Source organism: Triturus cristatus, chromosome 1_2, assembly GCF_964204655.1.
Source record: "Triturus cristatus chromosome 1_2, aTriCri1.1, whole genome shotgun sequence".
Lineage (NCBI taxonomy): Eukaryota > Metazoa > Chordata > Amphibia > Caudata > Salamandridae > Triturus > Triturus cristatus.
In genome coordinates this window covers 756,900,855-756,917,044 of record NC_140580.1, presented here as the reverse complement: position 1 = coordinate 756,917,044, position 16,190 = coordinate 756,900,855, and the positions used below count along the sequence as shown (strand labels likewise).

Genomic DNA, 16,190 nt, shown 5'->3' with positions numbered 1-16,190 from the left:
TTTTTAGTCAAGAGACTACTTCGTAAATATATATATATTTTTTAAAACAACTACTTGAATGTCTCCAACACTAGATGGCAGGAGTATGCTAAGCAAGTGTATTTAAGCATGTATGTCTACAGTCAGGCATCCATGCAATGAACACATAAGGAAGTGGGAGTAGAAAAATAAAAGATGAAATGTCCAAACAGCAACTCATTCCATGACTCATAGGAGCAGGATAGTCTGGAATTGTTTTTGTTAAGTGGGGCTGCTTTTAAAAATAATTCCAAAGAGTCTGTTCAGGATGATTTCCTAAAACAGTGAAAAGGTATGTCATCAAATTACTAAATTAGATGTGTTGCAATAGCAATGAAAAAAAGACACCTATATTTGAAAATGCTGAATGTTTTCTGGAATGTGTGCAGGTGGGTTTTGCTGATGGTGGTGCTGGTCAGATGAGATGCTGTTGTTGGTTTAGATTGTGGATCAATAGTTTGTTCACTCAGCCTGGCAATGTAAAAATGTAACCAACTGCCTCATTTAATAGCTTCACAAGCATATGCTTAAATACAAGTACATTTACACATAAGCAGGTTGTACAATGTAATATTGTGGAGTTGACATTTGCAGTATGGATAGTCTGTTTTGCCACTTCAAAAGATCCTCTGCCCTTAAATAAAACTGAGCCATGAATTCAATAAATCAACTGCCTATATTGTGTATCCAATCAAATCTCAACTCAGGTTCCTGTAGATGACAGGTATAATTGACCCATACACCAGTCTCCAGATACACCAGTCCAACCAGATCTGAATCACACTAAAAGTCCAATATCAATGCAATAGTCAAGACTGCCAGCACTACCAGATGATTTGCTCTACAACACGTTTTAATAAATGAATCCAGATCCAGCTGATGTGAAATAAATACAAGTGCCTATGACACGCATCCACAAGAAAATACAGTTCAATAACAAATCATTTTTATTTGACCACCCATCCCAGACATCACTGTCTCAAATGTCCATGAGCGTGTCTTCTTTCCATAGTCCATTAAGAGGATTACAGCGGATCGCAGAAGGTAATCCAGAAATTGTCTTTGCAGGCAGTCATGGTCGATTACAAGATCCTCCATTAATTATCCCAGGCAGGCCTTGACCACTCACTTTCAGTTAAATCTTCAGTGTAGGACAACAGTCACTCCATATTAAGCTTCAGTTCAGGAGAGGCTGTTTCATAAATGTTGCATTATTTTGTAGTGTATCTGAGGAAATCTGCTCCACACAGGCAGTTCAGTCTTATTGATGAAGCCATTCCCAATTCTCAGCAGGTTCCACTGACCACTTCCTGTCCTTGTTATGTGCACGTATCGCGTATGGACAAGATTTGAGATTTGAAGAATGGACAAAGCTGTGCTCGTTTGTCTTCAATTTTCTCAGTCCAGCATCACCTTCCCCAGGACACCCTTCCGAAAGGTTCTGATGAAGTCATATGCAGCCACGCTGTAGTTTGGCACTGTAATGTTCACGTTCCCTAGAGGGAAGAGCAAAAATAGATAAAGTGCATCAGTATTTAACAGAGATCATTGCACAGTCTCCTTCTGCAGCATGACACTCAGTCCTGGTGAAGGTGGTGTCTTTACCAGGGCGTCTACCAACTCTGTCCTGTTGTGCAGCCGATTTGTATGACATTTCTCCTTGCAATGTCAGGCTGCTTCTGTCAAATAAATTCTACATTTTAAAGCTCACTTCCAAGTAGAAACCAAAGGCGGTTTTTAAACTGGTTTGTGCAACTGTGTACAGTCAGTTGGATGTTTCATTTACTATCTGTGGGACAGTTCCAAAAGGCACCATCTACACACCTGAAAAATAGGAGCCCTGGAATGGTGCTCTTGGATCACGGAGAAGTACCACACATGACACTGCAGGGGACGCATGCTGAATGAGATCCGTAAGGTAACTTTGGCAGGAACATATCTACGGTCCCCGAAGGCCAGGGAGACCAGGGAGCTGCACGGGTCTAAAGGGCATTCAGAGAAAAAGGGTCTTTCAGAAGGAAAGACACTGGTGTGAGTCCTGTCAGGTACTTCTGGCGAGGTCCAATTAAAGATTCCTGAAAGGAACCTCCACAGAGTTCTCAGACTGGTTAAGGTAAAAACCTCATAAGGGTACTGTGAAGAGAAAAGAAAATCAGAGAAACGTCTGAAAGAGCACCTCAAGACATGACCCTGGATGAGTCTATCTAGGGTCCTATGATATTATTATGGCATGGCCCTGGTTAAAGGCAGAAAAACACCTGTTCAGAGCAGCTACAATAAGTGGGAGAGAAAAACCCAGACATTCCTCGGCAGCTAGGAATTTTAAGGCAATTGCTGACTGAATGAAAGGCCCTGAAGGGCATCTTTGAAAAATATGGAAATAACCTGGGAGATCTGGAAATAACCTGGGATATCCTTGAAAAGTTCTTGGCTTACGTACAGAAAAAGGCTTCAAGTGTACAGTGGGTCGGCTCTTGTGATCCCTGTGCGAGCACCTCAAAGAACCATGTCAAAGACAATGGAAGGTTTATTGGCTGCAGGCAATGAATTTGGATAAGAACATTCTCAGCTCCGTACAAGCACCTAAGGCAATACCCAGGGAAGATTTCTGGAAGGCGTCTTTGAAGAAAGCCAAGAAAAAGACGAGACGTGCCTTGGGATGTGCCTAGTTAAAGGATACACCATGTTAAAGGTTGTAACCTGGGGAGAGTCATCTGAGAGAATATCAAGCAATGCCTTTTGGAGGTCACTGTGGGAATCTCAGATCAAAATTGCAGTGAGACAAGACAAGATGCACTCAGTGGAATTATAGTATAAGGGTAATCGAGTAAGAATGCTCTGAAAAGTATACAACAAAAAAAGTAAATGCAATAGCAATTGAAGAGCTATGATATGCTGCTCACCTGTTTCAAACTGGTGAGGAAAAGAGATAAAGCCTCAGTCCCAAATTTAAAAGAAAGGGAAGAATGTGAGCGTGAGAAGGAAATTGTTGTGAAGGTACAATGTTTTGAACCACTGGGTAGGCAAGTTAAATTGTTTGTGGGCATAGTATGGCCACGCATGCACTTGGGCTTCAATTTTGTGCATATGTATCTGTGTCATGAACTGCTGGAAACGGATGTTTCACAAGTTTCCAGCTAAGGAAAGTGAATGTATTAGCATGACAAGGTAGATCAGCTACCAACTGGGGAGAGGATGTAGCCTTACAGCTAGAGCGGTCGACGCCAAAGCTGGGGAACCGGGTTTCGAGACTCGGCGACGCTCAACATCCTGTGATTCTGGGAAAATCACTTAATCTCCCGGTGCCTAACAAAAAATTAATGTGTCCTTGTGTAACGCAACTGGTGCTATGTAAAGCGGTCTGATACCCAATATCTTCGGGTCTAGTTTGCGCTATATAAAACTCTAACAATAAAAAACAAAAAGAAACTGGTAGCCTGTTTCAATGGTGCAATGCAGTGGTGATAAAAGTGCCAAGGGCCCAATGCGGGTCATTCCCAAGACTTTGAATTGGTGTAAAGTGCTGCAAGGCATAGAGTGAGTGACAAGCTCTATGATGATAAGAATGGCTTTCAGTATTTATCAGTTGGAGTGAGTAACAAATTGTATAAAAAGAGGAACCTATAGGCTTGTTGTTTGCCTCACAGGTATAATAGAAAGAATAGCTGTATAACATTAGCGGATGGAGAGGGAACCCCACAGAAAGAGCAGTGACATCTCAGGACTTGGCCTAGGATTTGTCCTGATAAGTGTAGCACCATATAGAGGAACCATTTAGGGAAGAAGCTGCTTAAATGCAGAGTGTGAAGTTAGAGAGTCAGTGCCTCAAAAAAGGGAGTTAGGTAAATATCATTTCATTTCCTGCCCTGGGTCAGTATTAGCTAAGACGCTGATTTCTTACTTTAGGTCAGTGAGAGGTATAAGGCACATGTGAATGAAATAGCAGTATCTATGGCCCCTCATAATCTCTAATGAAATACAGACTGTGTTCTACGAGCATAATCTATGGTGAGAGCACAGGATGTAGCTAGACACCGAGTCACTGTCTTGTACTTAATGAGCTCTGGCTTAACCCAACTGGATGGAACTATTACTGTAACTGTGCTGGTGTTCTATGCCTCCATGAGTCTTTTAAATGTGAGAAATGTGGTCTGACTTTGGCTTTCGCTCACTCACCTTGTGGAGCCATGCCGTCTTCCCTGACAGCAACAATCATCCACTCTTTCCATGCCCTGATTTAGTTCCTCAGTAAAGCACAATGCAAAACATCCTCATTTAATTTGGGTGCAGTGCAACTAATCATCATTGTTCATTGTGCGGTGCCCTATATGCACAAACCAACTCTCAGCAGTTGGACTGCAAAACTTAGCCTGTACTAAAGATGCAGTGAAGCTAGATTGGAAGTAGCAGCCTGTGCTTCAGTTGCAGTGAGTTGGACACTGACTATATTGGGGTTGGTTTATGACACGCACCCTGTTCTCGGATTACAGTGCATTTGGGAGATGCAACTCAGCCTAGAGACAAATAATAGTATGGTGGAAAGGAAGCACTCACCAACTCCAGTGATGGCCTTCACTTTTTGTGTTTTACCAAGCTTGATGGCAATCCTTTTCAGAACACTCTCGATGTCATCAGAAGGTGCCTCCAGCCCATAGCGCTCCACATAGCTGCAGACAATGGAAGTGACAAAGTAAAAAGCAAAAGAACCCAAGGTTCTCGCAAACTCGCCATCAGATGACTGTCCCAGCAGGAAACAAGCAAACATTGCAGAAGACAGAAACTCACCATCTTGCAAAGGCACGAGAAAATGTACAGGCTTGAAGCACAGGACATATAGCATTAGCATTCAAAGCTGAGAGATGGGTCAAATTAATATTCAGGAAAATGATTCGTAGTGTTTCATGTTTCATGAGGGGCGATAAAGGAGAGAAATAGAGAGGGCAACCACAATCAGGCGCTAAACAGCAATATAACAGAAGAAAATGCAGAGTGCAATGCTTTGGATCCCGGCTGACCAATTTCTTTATTATTATCTGGCAGCACAACGACAGTGGCTCTTCTGCGGGCTGGCAGGAAGGTACCTTTACGTCTTGTTGACTAAGGGTGCCAACTGGAAAAAACCCACCCTCTGTAATCTCTTGCACCCTTCACAAGATGCCCCGCCTTCTGAAAGTAGCACTGAGGTGCTACTCTAAAAGTCTCCTTGCTACTAAATCATAGCCCTATATGCTCCAGCCATCCACCTTCAGGGGCTCCCCAGATTTCAGGGCCACCACACGGGTCTCGACCGTTATCTCTTGGATGATGCTAGTAGTACTACTTTGATGGACTTGCTTCTAGATGGCCAGCTTTTCCCCTTCCCCCTCCGTGGCTGAGCAATTGGGACAACAAGAAGGTCAGTTTCTCACATATGGCGCTCAACGTCATTATTTTCGAGCCTGCTGGACAATCACGGATATAGAGCCTGAGACCCATACCCTGTCACTCTTCTTGTATACGTACGGTACTGGGTGCCAAGCAGTCAGTTGCCTTACTAGGGCATGCAAATCAGAATATGGGTCACAAGTTATAATAATCTTGTCATGAAAATGCTTTTCAGTGAAAGACCGACTGAACCATAACTACAAGCTGGTGACTGTCACTAGGTAATACATTTATTTGCACAATGACAATGAAAATTAAATGTGGCAATTTGGCAAGTGTGCAATTAAATGCACATACACCCACATTTAGCATTATAGTGAAGAGGTCGATTTCAAGTTTATTACCACAGTTTAGCAATAATGTTTTTTTTTAACTTTCGCGCAGATTGCATGAAACAAATGCTTTACACAAGTAAACAACGCTTTCAACAGCTAGGTGGCCTCTTCCAAGCAGTTTTGCCACATTGCACACATTTAGCCCCTTGGGTTTTGGTTAAGTATATTTTATTTAAATAAGTAATAGAAAATACAACGACAAACCATATGCGCCTGCGTCAAGAGTATTATATGCTTTCTCTTAACATTGTAGAAGGAGTAAAGGGGCAGCATAAGTCACTGGGGGTTTGGCTTCTCATGAATGATGGACCCTCCCAACGCTCAACAAAACTAAAACTGAATCTTAGAACATACACATCTAGCCCAAATCGTATTTTAAAGGAAATTATGTGTCTACAATTGTTAATATTATGTTTACTTTTATGGAGGTATTATTTTTATTTAAAAAAATATTGTGATGGAACCTTTTTTATTTTCTTTCTTATGCTTGATTAATTCCGAAAACATTTTTTTATAAAGTTAGATAAACACAAAACAACAATATGGCAAAGTCCAAGGAGCGTGCTTGGAAAAGTCCACTCAGCTAACTCCTAACCCGGTGATAAACAAAAGGCAATCAAAAGGTAGGGGAGGGGAGGGGGGGCATTTAACTACTTTGATCAACGTCGTTTTATTTTTCCCCCAGCTGAAAAAGATTGAAAATGGTGATGAGACAGCCAGTTAAGGGGGGGTGGGTGGGGGGGGGGCGGCACTGACCCTGGAAGCACTTGGAGAAGCTCCGTTCCAATACATATGCAGAAGAGATGTGCCGGGAGCATTAATCAGGAGGAACCTTTTGCGACGCACGGAAGGCAGAAGAGCCCGTCCAAATGGGACGGCTCAAAAAGCCGAACGAGAACGTCACTACCAGCTCTTTTCCAATGGCTGGCCACCCTTTAGCGTAAACGGTGACGCCAGCCAATGGAAAAGAGGGGCGGGGCTTAATGCCCTTCACAGAAAATACCCAAAATCATTAAATCTCGCCAGCGAGACTGTGCATGTGCGCAGCCTACGCCAGACGAGACCTAAAAACGATTAAAAAAAATGAGCCAGGGAATAGACAAGTGAGACAGGATTTGTGATTACAAAAACACAGTAAACCATAAAGGACAACCAATGCAAAGGAATATAGAGAAAAAGTCTGAGTCCGGGGCGCTAGGTGGCGCCGGACCAAGATGGCCACGCTGTTGTGAGGCTCCGGCTGCCCGACCTGACTACACATTAATTATTTGCCCATGGACCCCTCGCTCTCCGCTTGTGAGCCCGCGTATGGATCGCGGATGCTAGGCAGAACACTCGACGCGAGTTTCGCGCCGATTGCTGCACCCCCTCTGAAGATATTGCGCTGGCTGTGGCCGGGGGGGCGGAGCGGCCCTTCCTGCTGGAGACGCGTGGCGGCCGTTGTGGCTACGCGAGCCCCGGGTCGCCCACGAGGTGCTGGGCCCGGAGCTCTGCTGGGCGCTCTGTGACCTGATCTCGCTGGAGCGGGGGCGGAGGGAGCGAGACGGCACTCCTTGCTGCCGGTAAATTGAGGACCCTTGCAACGCCTGCTGTCCCGGGCAGCCCCCTATCGTGAGCGGGGGTTGCGGCGGGGCCGCTCTGGGGCCTGGAGATTCCCGTCCCCCTCCGAGGAGGTACCTGGGGAGCTGTGGTTGGATCAGCGCTGCAGCACCCGCGAGGTGAGAGCTTGCGGGAGCGACGCTGGGCGGGTTGTCCCGGAGGGCCGGCTGACTGCTGCGGCCTGGAGGCGAAGGGCGGCGCTGTGCTTCAATGTCCGGATGGCGAGAAGGGCGCCTGACTGCGGCCGTGGAGGCGAAACAACGGTGGAGGGTGAAGTGCCATACGAGCCCACTGTGTGAACTGAGAGTCTGCGGCGCACTAGAGGATCACACGGAGTATTTGGCCTGATTATGCTGGATGCTTTGCCGTGATAGAACGCCCGCCCCTGCGCCATATAGGTCCGAGGGGCCATTGCCTGGAGGTCTGCCCTTGTCATACAGTGCGGCGGCTGCCGGCGACACTGGAGTTCACGAGTAATACTGCCGGCAGGCTGCTGGTGCTCTGGTGGTGACCAACTGCTGGGTGGCGACTGAGGGCTACCTGTGCTTTGTGGATACACGTGGGAGCGGCGTAATGGGGAAGACAGACGCGCGGCAGTCTAAACTGCCCTTCGAACAAAAGAAGGCGGCCACTCGCTCCGCTACTGACGATGCGGGCGAGCCTGGCCCGTCGCAGGTGACTCTGACCGAGCCCAACCCCAGTGACGAACTCAAAACTATGCTCATAGCAAAGCAACAGAGCCTTAATGCCCTCTCCGGGAAAATGGACACTATGAACACCCGGCTCGATTTCTTAGTGCTGAAAGTGGATAAACACGAGGAGCAGCTCAAGGAGGCGGAGAAACGGATCTCGACCACTGAGGATACCTCTGCTGCGATGGCCACCCAGATGTCGCAAATGGACAGGCTGCTAAAAGTGATTGCTGCCAAAAACGAGGACTTAGAGGCGCGAAGTCGAAGAAACAACAACCGCCTGATAGGTATTCCGGAGACCACAGCCACGGGGCGCATGGAGGACTACGTTGAGCGGCTGCTGACCTCCACTATGGGGGCATCCTCCTTCTCGGCGCACCTAATAGTAGAACGCGCGCACAGATCATTGGGTCCTCGGCCTCCAGTGGGTGCACCGCCAAGACCCATAGTTGCACGACTGCTAAATTATAGCGACCGGGATGCAGCCTTACGGAAGGCTCGAGACATCCCAGACTTGCGATACGAGGGCAATTCGTTCTCCATTTACCCTGACTTCACCATGGCGGTGCAAGAAGCGAGGAGGAAATACATCCAGGTGAAGCAGAAGTTGCGCAAAGAAAACATTGAATACGCCCTGCTTTACCCAGCCAAGCTACGGATAAAGCACCGCGACCGCACGATACTTTGCACCAGTCCGCGGCAGGTGGAGGAGTTCCTGGGATCTCTCCGTCGTGCCTCTCCCGTTCACGCTAACACGGTGACCCGCTCAGGACCGCAGTCTCCCTAGGGGACCAATTGACAATTGCTGCCCTCGGCTGCGGGTGGCTGCGGCCAGCCTTGAGGAGAGCTGTTGGCACGCTGCTGCGCTGCGGCGGGGAGCCGGACCCCTGAATATGCTTTGAAGGGCCTGATCACGTCCGGAGGCGGAGGCTGCTCCTGCTGCATATCGTGCCTGCGGCGGAGGGGAGATGCTCCTGTGCCTGCGCTGCCACCGTCAGATAAGTGACTATGCCTGGTGTCGAACTGTGTGGTGTGTGTGGGTCTGGTTGCTGCCGCGCTAGTGCGCAGCCTATACTGTTTATAGATCCGCTGCCCAGACCTACGGGCACCCTTAAGACTGAGCTTGCAGGGGTCTTTCCTCTTTAGGTTGGGCACCCTCCACTCTGGGTCTCCTCCACCTCAGATCCAAAGGAGAGGCCTAGGAAGTTCCGCGGTTCGGCGGGACGCGAGGGTTTGAGAGGCACGCCAGCGCCCCCCTAAAGTCGGTCCCCTGCACCTACGTCTAATAAGGTTACAGGAGTTCTGAACTTGGACTGTTTCAAGTTTTACATATGTTCAATGTTACAAGGGAGGGGGGAGGGTTTTGGGATCCCGGCGCGATTGGGGCGCTGTTGTGGGAGGGATGGGGGGAGGGGGGGAGGGGGGGGGGTTACCGCTGGGAAGACATCACGGGGAATTGAGAGTCTGTTGTTGTACACAGAGCCCTGAAGTGTATATGGGTCCACGCTGCGCTACACTGCTGAAGGCACGTCCGCCTTTCATTACTGGGGCCGGGAGGATGCTCCGCCATGGTCGCGGCTTGAGGGAACATGCATCTTTGCAGCTGTTCATGCCTTATGGTGGGGACTCATAGAGACGTGATCAAGCTTTTGTCATGGAATGTGCGGGGGCTGCGCGATCCCAGGAAGAAAAGACAGATACTTTCTTACCTTGACAGACATGACATTAGTATAGCTGCCCTCCAGGAAACGCACACTGATCCCCGCAGCCAACAGGTGTTTTCCGCATATTCCACATACGCACGAGGCACGGCCATCCTGATCAGACGAGGGACGCCCTTCCGGTGTGGTGGAATGAGAAGCGATGGCGAGGGCAGATACTGCATGATGTGGGGCACTCAAACACATTTGGTGATCATTGTTAATTATTACGGCCCTAACACTGACAGTCCTGACGTCCTGAACGCCCTGTGGGGGAAGATATTGGAGGTGGGAGCCACTCATGTCCTATGGGCGGGGGATTTTAACACGGTCAGTGATCCTGCCAATGACCGGTCTACACACTTACCCCACCACTACACGCGTAGCCAGGGGGCACTGCGGGGTCTAATAGAAGGCGAAGGACTAGTGGATTTGTGGGGACACAGGCACGCAGAAATAAGGGAGGGGACCTTCCACTCAACCATACATGCCTCGTGGTCGAGGTTGGATTACTGGCTGGGGTCCAGGGGGGTCTGCACCTGGGTGCAGGCGGTCTATCATTTGGCCCGCACACTGTCTGACCACTCTCCGGTATGCCTCACTCTTACTATTCCGGGCTCTCAGGCAGGCTCCAGAAGTTGGAGACTAGCGCCGGAGGCACTACTAGACGAGGTATTTAAGAAAGAATTAGAGGAAGCTATAACCGATTTCTTTGATAGGAACAATGGGTCAGTGAAGCGAGTGAGCACGCTTTGGGAAGCATTCAAAGTGACCATACGTGGCGTCTGTATGGCCAAGAGCTTTGGGGTACTGAGGGATATTCGTCGACGGCTCTGTCGTTTGGAGGACGGCCGTAAGAGGTTGGAGGCAGACATCTGGCGGCAGGGCGGGAGGGAGGGGAGAGCCAAACTGAGGGAACTGATGACAGAATACGCTGATACAGCTGACAGGGAGGTGAAGTTCAGGGGGAAGTATGCTCAGGCGAGGCGATACGGGGAGGGTGGCAGGCCCGGTAAGGCCTTAGCGCAGGACATCCGACTGCCTAGGCATGCCAACCACATACTGGATGTGGAGGATAGGGAGGGCAACAACCACAAAGATGGTGCCTTGATTTTACAGACCTTCACCGACTTCTATGCTGACCTCTATCGCTCCAAAGGCACCAATGAAGCGGACCTCCCACTCTTTTTTAGCGATATTACACTAGGGTATTTAGCTGACAACCAGAGAGAATTCCTTTGTGCGCCATTTACCAATGATGAACTGAGGGAGGCTGTTTTCCAGTTGCGATCTGGGACGGCGCCCGAGCCCGATGGCCTCCCGAGCGACTTTTATAAGCAATATTTTGATTTGCTTGGCCCCATCCTGCAGGCGGTTTATGCGGAGGCTCTGGAGCTTCAGGAGCTGCCACCCACAATGAGATAAGCCCTAATTATATCAATCCTGAAGCCGGGTAAGCTGCCCAACAGCTGTGACTCGTATCGGCCCCTGTCCCTCATAAACGTTGACACCAAAATACTTACCAAAATGCTAGCCAATAGATTGAACCTCCTGATGGATGGGCTGGTCTTACCAGACCAAACGGGATTTATTCCCGGGAGGTCCACGTCCCACAGCCTTCGCACCCTCTTTTCGATCATACAGCAGGTGGACCCGCGGCTGCCCTTGGCGGCTGTGTTTAGGACGCCACCAAGGCGTTTGACTCTGTAGAGTGGGCATACTTGCACGCCGTCCTGCGCAATATGGGGTTTCCGGTGGGTTTCTCGGCTTGGATTCAACTTCTCTACGCTGCCCCGGCGGCTAGGGTACAAATCAACGGTCTTGCCTCTAGACCCTTCCTGCTGACGCGCGGCACTAGGCAGGGCTGCCCGTTATCGCCACTGTTGTTCGCCCTGGTGATGGAGCCGCTAGCGGCGAAGGTGCGCCAATACCATCAGGAGAAGGCATTGCGATGCCTGCTGCGCCCCATCTTGATTTCGCTCTATGCGGATGATGTCACCCCCTATGTCAAGGACCCGAAACATAATCTGAACCCGCTGTTGCGTGAGTTTGTTCGCTTTGGTGGGCTGTCTGGCATACGGATCAACTGGGCGAAGTCTCAAATACTCCCGCTCACTCCGGCGGTTGTTCCCTTTGGGATGGACTTTCCGCTGGAATGGTGCACTGACACTGTCCGATACCTTGGGGTGAATGTTGCTCTGGACCGAGAGGAAGTGATTTGTGATAATTATGGGCGTGCCATGGACACGCTCTCTGACACGATTACTCGATGGATTGCCTTGCCTCTCTCAATCGCGGACAGGATCTCGTTAGTTAAGATGGTGGTATTGCCTAAATTTCTTTACTTCTTCCTGAACATACCCTACTTCCCGGGCCGACCTTTCTTTTCTGCGCTGCAAACGACACTCTTGCGCCTCGTATGGGGCGGCAAACAGCCACGGATAAAGTGGGACACGTTGGCCAGTCCGTATGCGGCCGGGGGCCTCGAACTGCCTAACTTTGAATTGTATTATATGTGCGCTCAGGCGCACTATGCGCATTACTGGTTTAGGGGGCCGAAATACACGGCCCATATGGCTGTGGAGCACTGGCTGGCTGAACCTGTCCTGCTGGAGGGGGCGCTCCTGCAGCCCATCTCGACGCGCGTACGGGACCCCACAACCATAGACTGTACGGTGCGGGCTTGGGGGTGGATTGCGCGTAAACTGTAGGCCCCAGTGATCTACTCCCCCCGGATGCCGCTGGTGTATCACCCCCAGCTGTCCCTCCTTCGGGAGGGCATCTTCCACAAATTTCAAAAACGGCGGGGGATCAGCACGTGGGGAGACATCTACCCTAACGGGAAATTTGTCACCCTTCAGCAGCTATGTCAGGAACCTCCCACTGATGCTATGGAAACATTTTTGTATGCGTGCTTGCGGGAGGGAATGCGAGCCTGCACCCCGGGGTACCCGCAGGAGCCACCGGTGCTTCCCCAGATCCATACACTCATGGGGGCACAGACTGCGTCCCACTTGGTCTCCACTCTTTATAAATCACTATTCGCTGAAGTTGGCGCGCCACAGGGTGATGCCCGAGCTCGTTGGTCTCAGGACTTGGGACAGGAAATCTCGGACCAGGAATGGCACTATTGTTGTGCGCAGATAGAGAAGGTGTCCGCTAGCAGCCGGCTGCGCATTACGCACTTTAAATATGTGCAGAGATACTATTATACGCCTGCTCGTCTGAAGCGGTTTGGGCTGCGGGCCGATGCCAGGTGCGACAGGTGCCGCGCAGACGGCGCCGACGTGCTGCATTTGGCCTGGAGCTGCCCGGCCCTTCAGGATTATTGGGTGCAGGTATTTGATGCCGTCGGGAAGATGCTGCTGGACCCGCTGCCGTTGTCTCCACTGATGGGCGTACTGGGTTACACTGAGAAGCTCCCTGTGGCACATAGGAGGTTTGCCTCTATCTGTTTCCTTCTTGCCAAATGGAGGGTGGCCTGCAGGTGGGGCAGAGGGAGGGCGCCGAAATTCAAAGATTGGATGCAGACAATGATTCTTTGGCAGGACCAGCTTGCCCTGTACTCTGATCTCCTGCCATCGGCATCCCGGCCCCGGGACATATGGGGGCCCTTGAAGTCCTACTTGCCTGCCCCCCCCCCCCCCCTTCCCCCCACAGTTAAGACTGGGCTTTAGCACTCTAGACACTTAAGGAGGCGATGCGGAATGTTGACTTTTCCTTTTGATTACTCTCACTGTGAGGCTAGCAAGGCGGGGTTTATTTAGGTTGTTCTGTTCAGATTGTTAATGCTGCAGTCCCCGTTGGGCTATCATACTGCATATCTGCGATTACCGTGACGCGGCCGGCCCTTATCGGGTTGTAGGCGAACCGCTGTGTACACCACTGTCTTTCATTTCTTATAACACGCTGCCGGCCACTTGTCGTTGTAGGTATTATGCTGTGTACTGCTATCCTATGCTGAATAAAGGTTTTTTGAAACTTAAAAAAACATAAAGTCTGAGTCCATATGAGGGGTGCAGTGACAGAGAGAGGAGTAATGTATAATTCAGTGGCAGAACTTAATTAGCTGACCAAAATCCTGGGGAAGAGTAGGACTCCAAGTAATTGAAGATTAATGCACTCAATGAAGGGAGAATGTACGTGAGACATCTGTGGTTGCTACCACTCACCCGAACTGCTTGAACTTGTTGAGCGTGTAAAGAAGGTAATCTGCCAGGATCTCCTCTCCCACCAAGTGGTCCAGAATTGTTCCTAAGAGGTGACAATAGAAAGCAGAACCACATTTCAAAATAATGTCTGCAAAGTCCTTACAAGCAACAAACCATGGCAATTTCAGGACCCATTCAGATTTTTTGTGATCAAAGAATAACATTTGCAGTATCTATGTGTGGTCACAGGCCTACACACCCAGCAATTTCTTCCATTGCGAAGAAGCTGGTTCAAAACCAGCTGCATTCCACCTGAAATACAAATGTTAGACATGGAAGATCTAGAAAAGAAAATGGTTGCAATTAAATGACGAATTCAGTTTAACTACAGGCTAATCAACATTAGCAAAACAAAAGTAATGGTTCTGGGTAAAGGTATTGAGGACATAAGATAATCAACAGCCCCTATAGTGAAGTCCCTTAGCAAGATCAAGGGGACAGGTTGGACAAAAGCACTGTAATGTGTGTAGAATTTTGTTTGGTCAAATGCTAATAGTTTTTGGTAGGATCCACGCAATCAGTGCTCATGAATCCTATCACATGACATTTCTCACAAGTCGGGCTGCACAACAGGCACTGAGGAACAGGGAAAGCATTAATACTTCTGTTATTGACTTCAGAAAAGGACATGAAGAAAAAGTAAAACAAGACCTCATATATAGAACTCATTTAATTGCTGATTTCTACTGTGTTAAATGAACATAAAAAATAAATCAAATGTAATAAACTTTCCTAAAAAATCCTTTTGTGAGCTCAGTTTCTGATACAATGCACTTGCAAAGTTCAGTGCAGGTCCACAGTGCCTTCTTGCTAGCAGACTTGCCAGTGCAACCAGCTGCAGCTCTGCAGCCACACTTAAGAAGTACACCATATGTCTACATTAGGGTCCGGCACTGACTGTCCTTGTCTATTTTCCACCCTCCTCCCTTCAGAGTGGGTAGCTCCTGCTGATGCATGTCACATGTGAACCAGATCCCTGCTTAGTAAACAGCATTCTTTGTATGTTCAAGAAGAGCAGGCTGTGTTAGTGGGATGGCTTCCATGGTCTTGCTTTGCTGACAAAACATTTCCCTGCAGGCTTCCTTCACTGACTCCAGTTGGCTTGTTCTCTGGTACAAAATTATGGTGAAGTGTTCAAGAATTTGGACGCTGTCACTCTGAATGTCCACTTCTATGAATGGATTCCAGGCAATATTGGCGAAACTTCCAGATAAGATTTCCAGGTCATCCATCATGATTTCTCCCCTTTTCCAAGAAATGCAGGGACAGTGTCACATCAAGCGAAACTGTGAAACACCGGCAATGCTGTGGAATTCTCCTTTCCCAAGGTCTGAGCAATGACATTAATGTGGTTGTAGAAAACATTCCTCCATATACTAAATGCTACCCAGATACTGGCCTTGGGAAACAAGTCTTGTAACTTTTTTTTTTTTTTTTTTTTTTTTGAAAACCTTTATTGACAGTTCAATAAGAACAAGTATGGGCCTACAACCCCCCGGGGCCGGCCACTAAGCAATCAGAGCAATAACGACACGTATAAACACAGGCAGCACTTCAGGGAGCAAAATCGTACTGCTAATACTGTGAACAGCGTAAGTAGGGCACCAGGAGGAAAAGGTTTTCATTTTATGATGAAACAAGGCAGAAGGATCAGGTGACAAGCAATTTTAAAACAACGATCACGGATATGCAGAGTAATGAACGTTAGCGATTTACAGCAATCTATTCGGTCAATGGCGCAAACACAAGAACATCAGGATGGAGAAAAACATAGTCTACAGCTGCGCCCGCAGTCCCCCGCCAGAACTCCCCAAGAACACCCCGGAAGTTGTGAACACATGGAACGGCAACGAGGCATAGCAAAAGGAGGTGTATCACGCTGATCCCAGAAAAAGAAAGACAAAAAGAATCAGAGAAGAAAAAGGAGGCCATGGAAAAAAGATGAAGGAATACAGAGTCCCCTCCCCCAACCCCCCACCCTGCACCTCTGCAGATGAGTACGGCCCCCCCCCACAGCAGTGTGCCTGTCGCCCTGGAACCAGACCCGAAATGTAGGAGAATAGGGAAAAAGAAGTAGGAAAGAACCCCCACCTGACGGGGGGGTAGAGAAAGTATTTATAAACTGGAGGAGGGCCTTCATAACAGACCCCCGGCTTCTCCCTCCCGCACGGTAAGGTTCCCCTAAAGTGAACAAGGAACAGCACAGAAACA

The 16,190-nt window shown here is 48.8% G+C and overlaps 1 protein-coding gene across 4 annotated transcripts in view; it reads right to left on the bottom strand.

Annotated features, from left to right (window-relative positions):
• Positions 1–850: 850 nt before the first annotated feature.
• MTG1 (mitochondrial ribosome associated GTPase 1) overlaps positions 851–16,190 on the bottom strand; it is a 214,659-nt gene continuing 199,319 nt past the window's right edge. For all 4 annotated transcript variants that reach the window (XM_085608706.1, XM_085608708.1, XM_085608705.1 and 1 more), the window contains exons 10-12: positions 13,941–14,022; positions 4,573–4,685; positions 851–1,514 (exon numbers count right to left, since the gene is read on the bottom strand). In XM_085608706.1, coding sequence (XP_085464832.1) covers positions 1,417–1,514; positions 4,573–4,685; positions 13,941–14,022 — 293 coding nt within the window. In that variant the 3' untranslated portion in view covers positions 851–1,416. The remainder of the gene's footprint in view (positions 1,515–4,572; positions 4,686–13,940; positions 14,023–16,190) is intronic.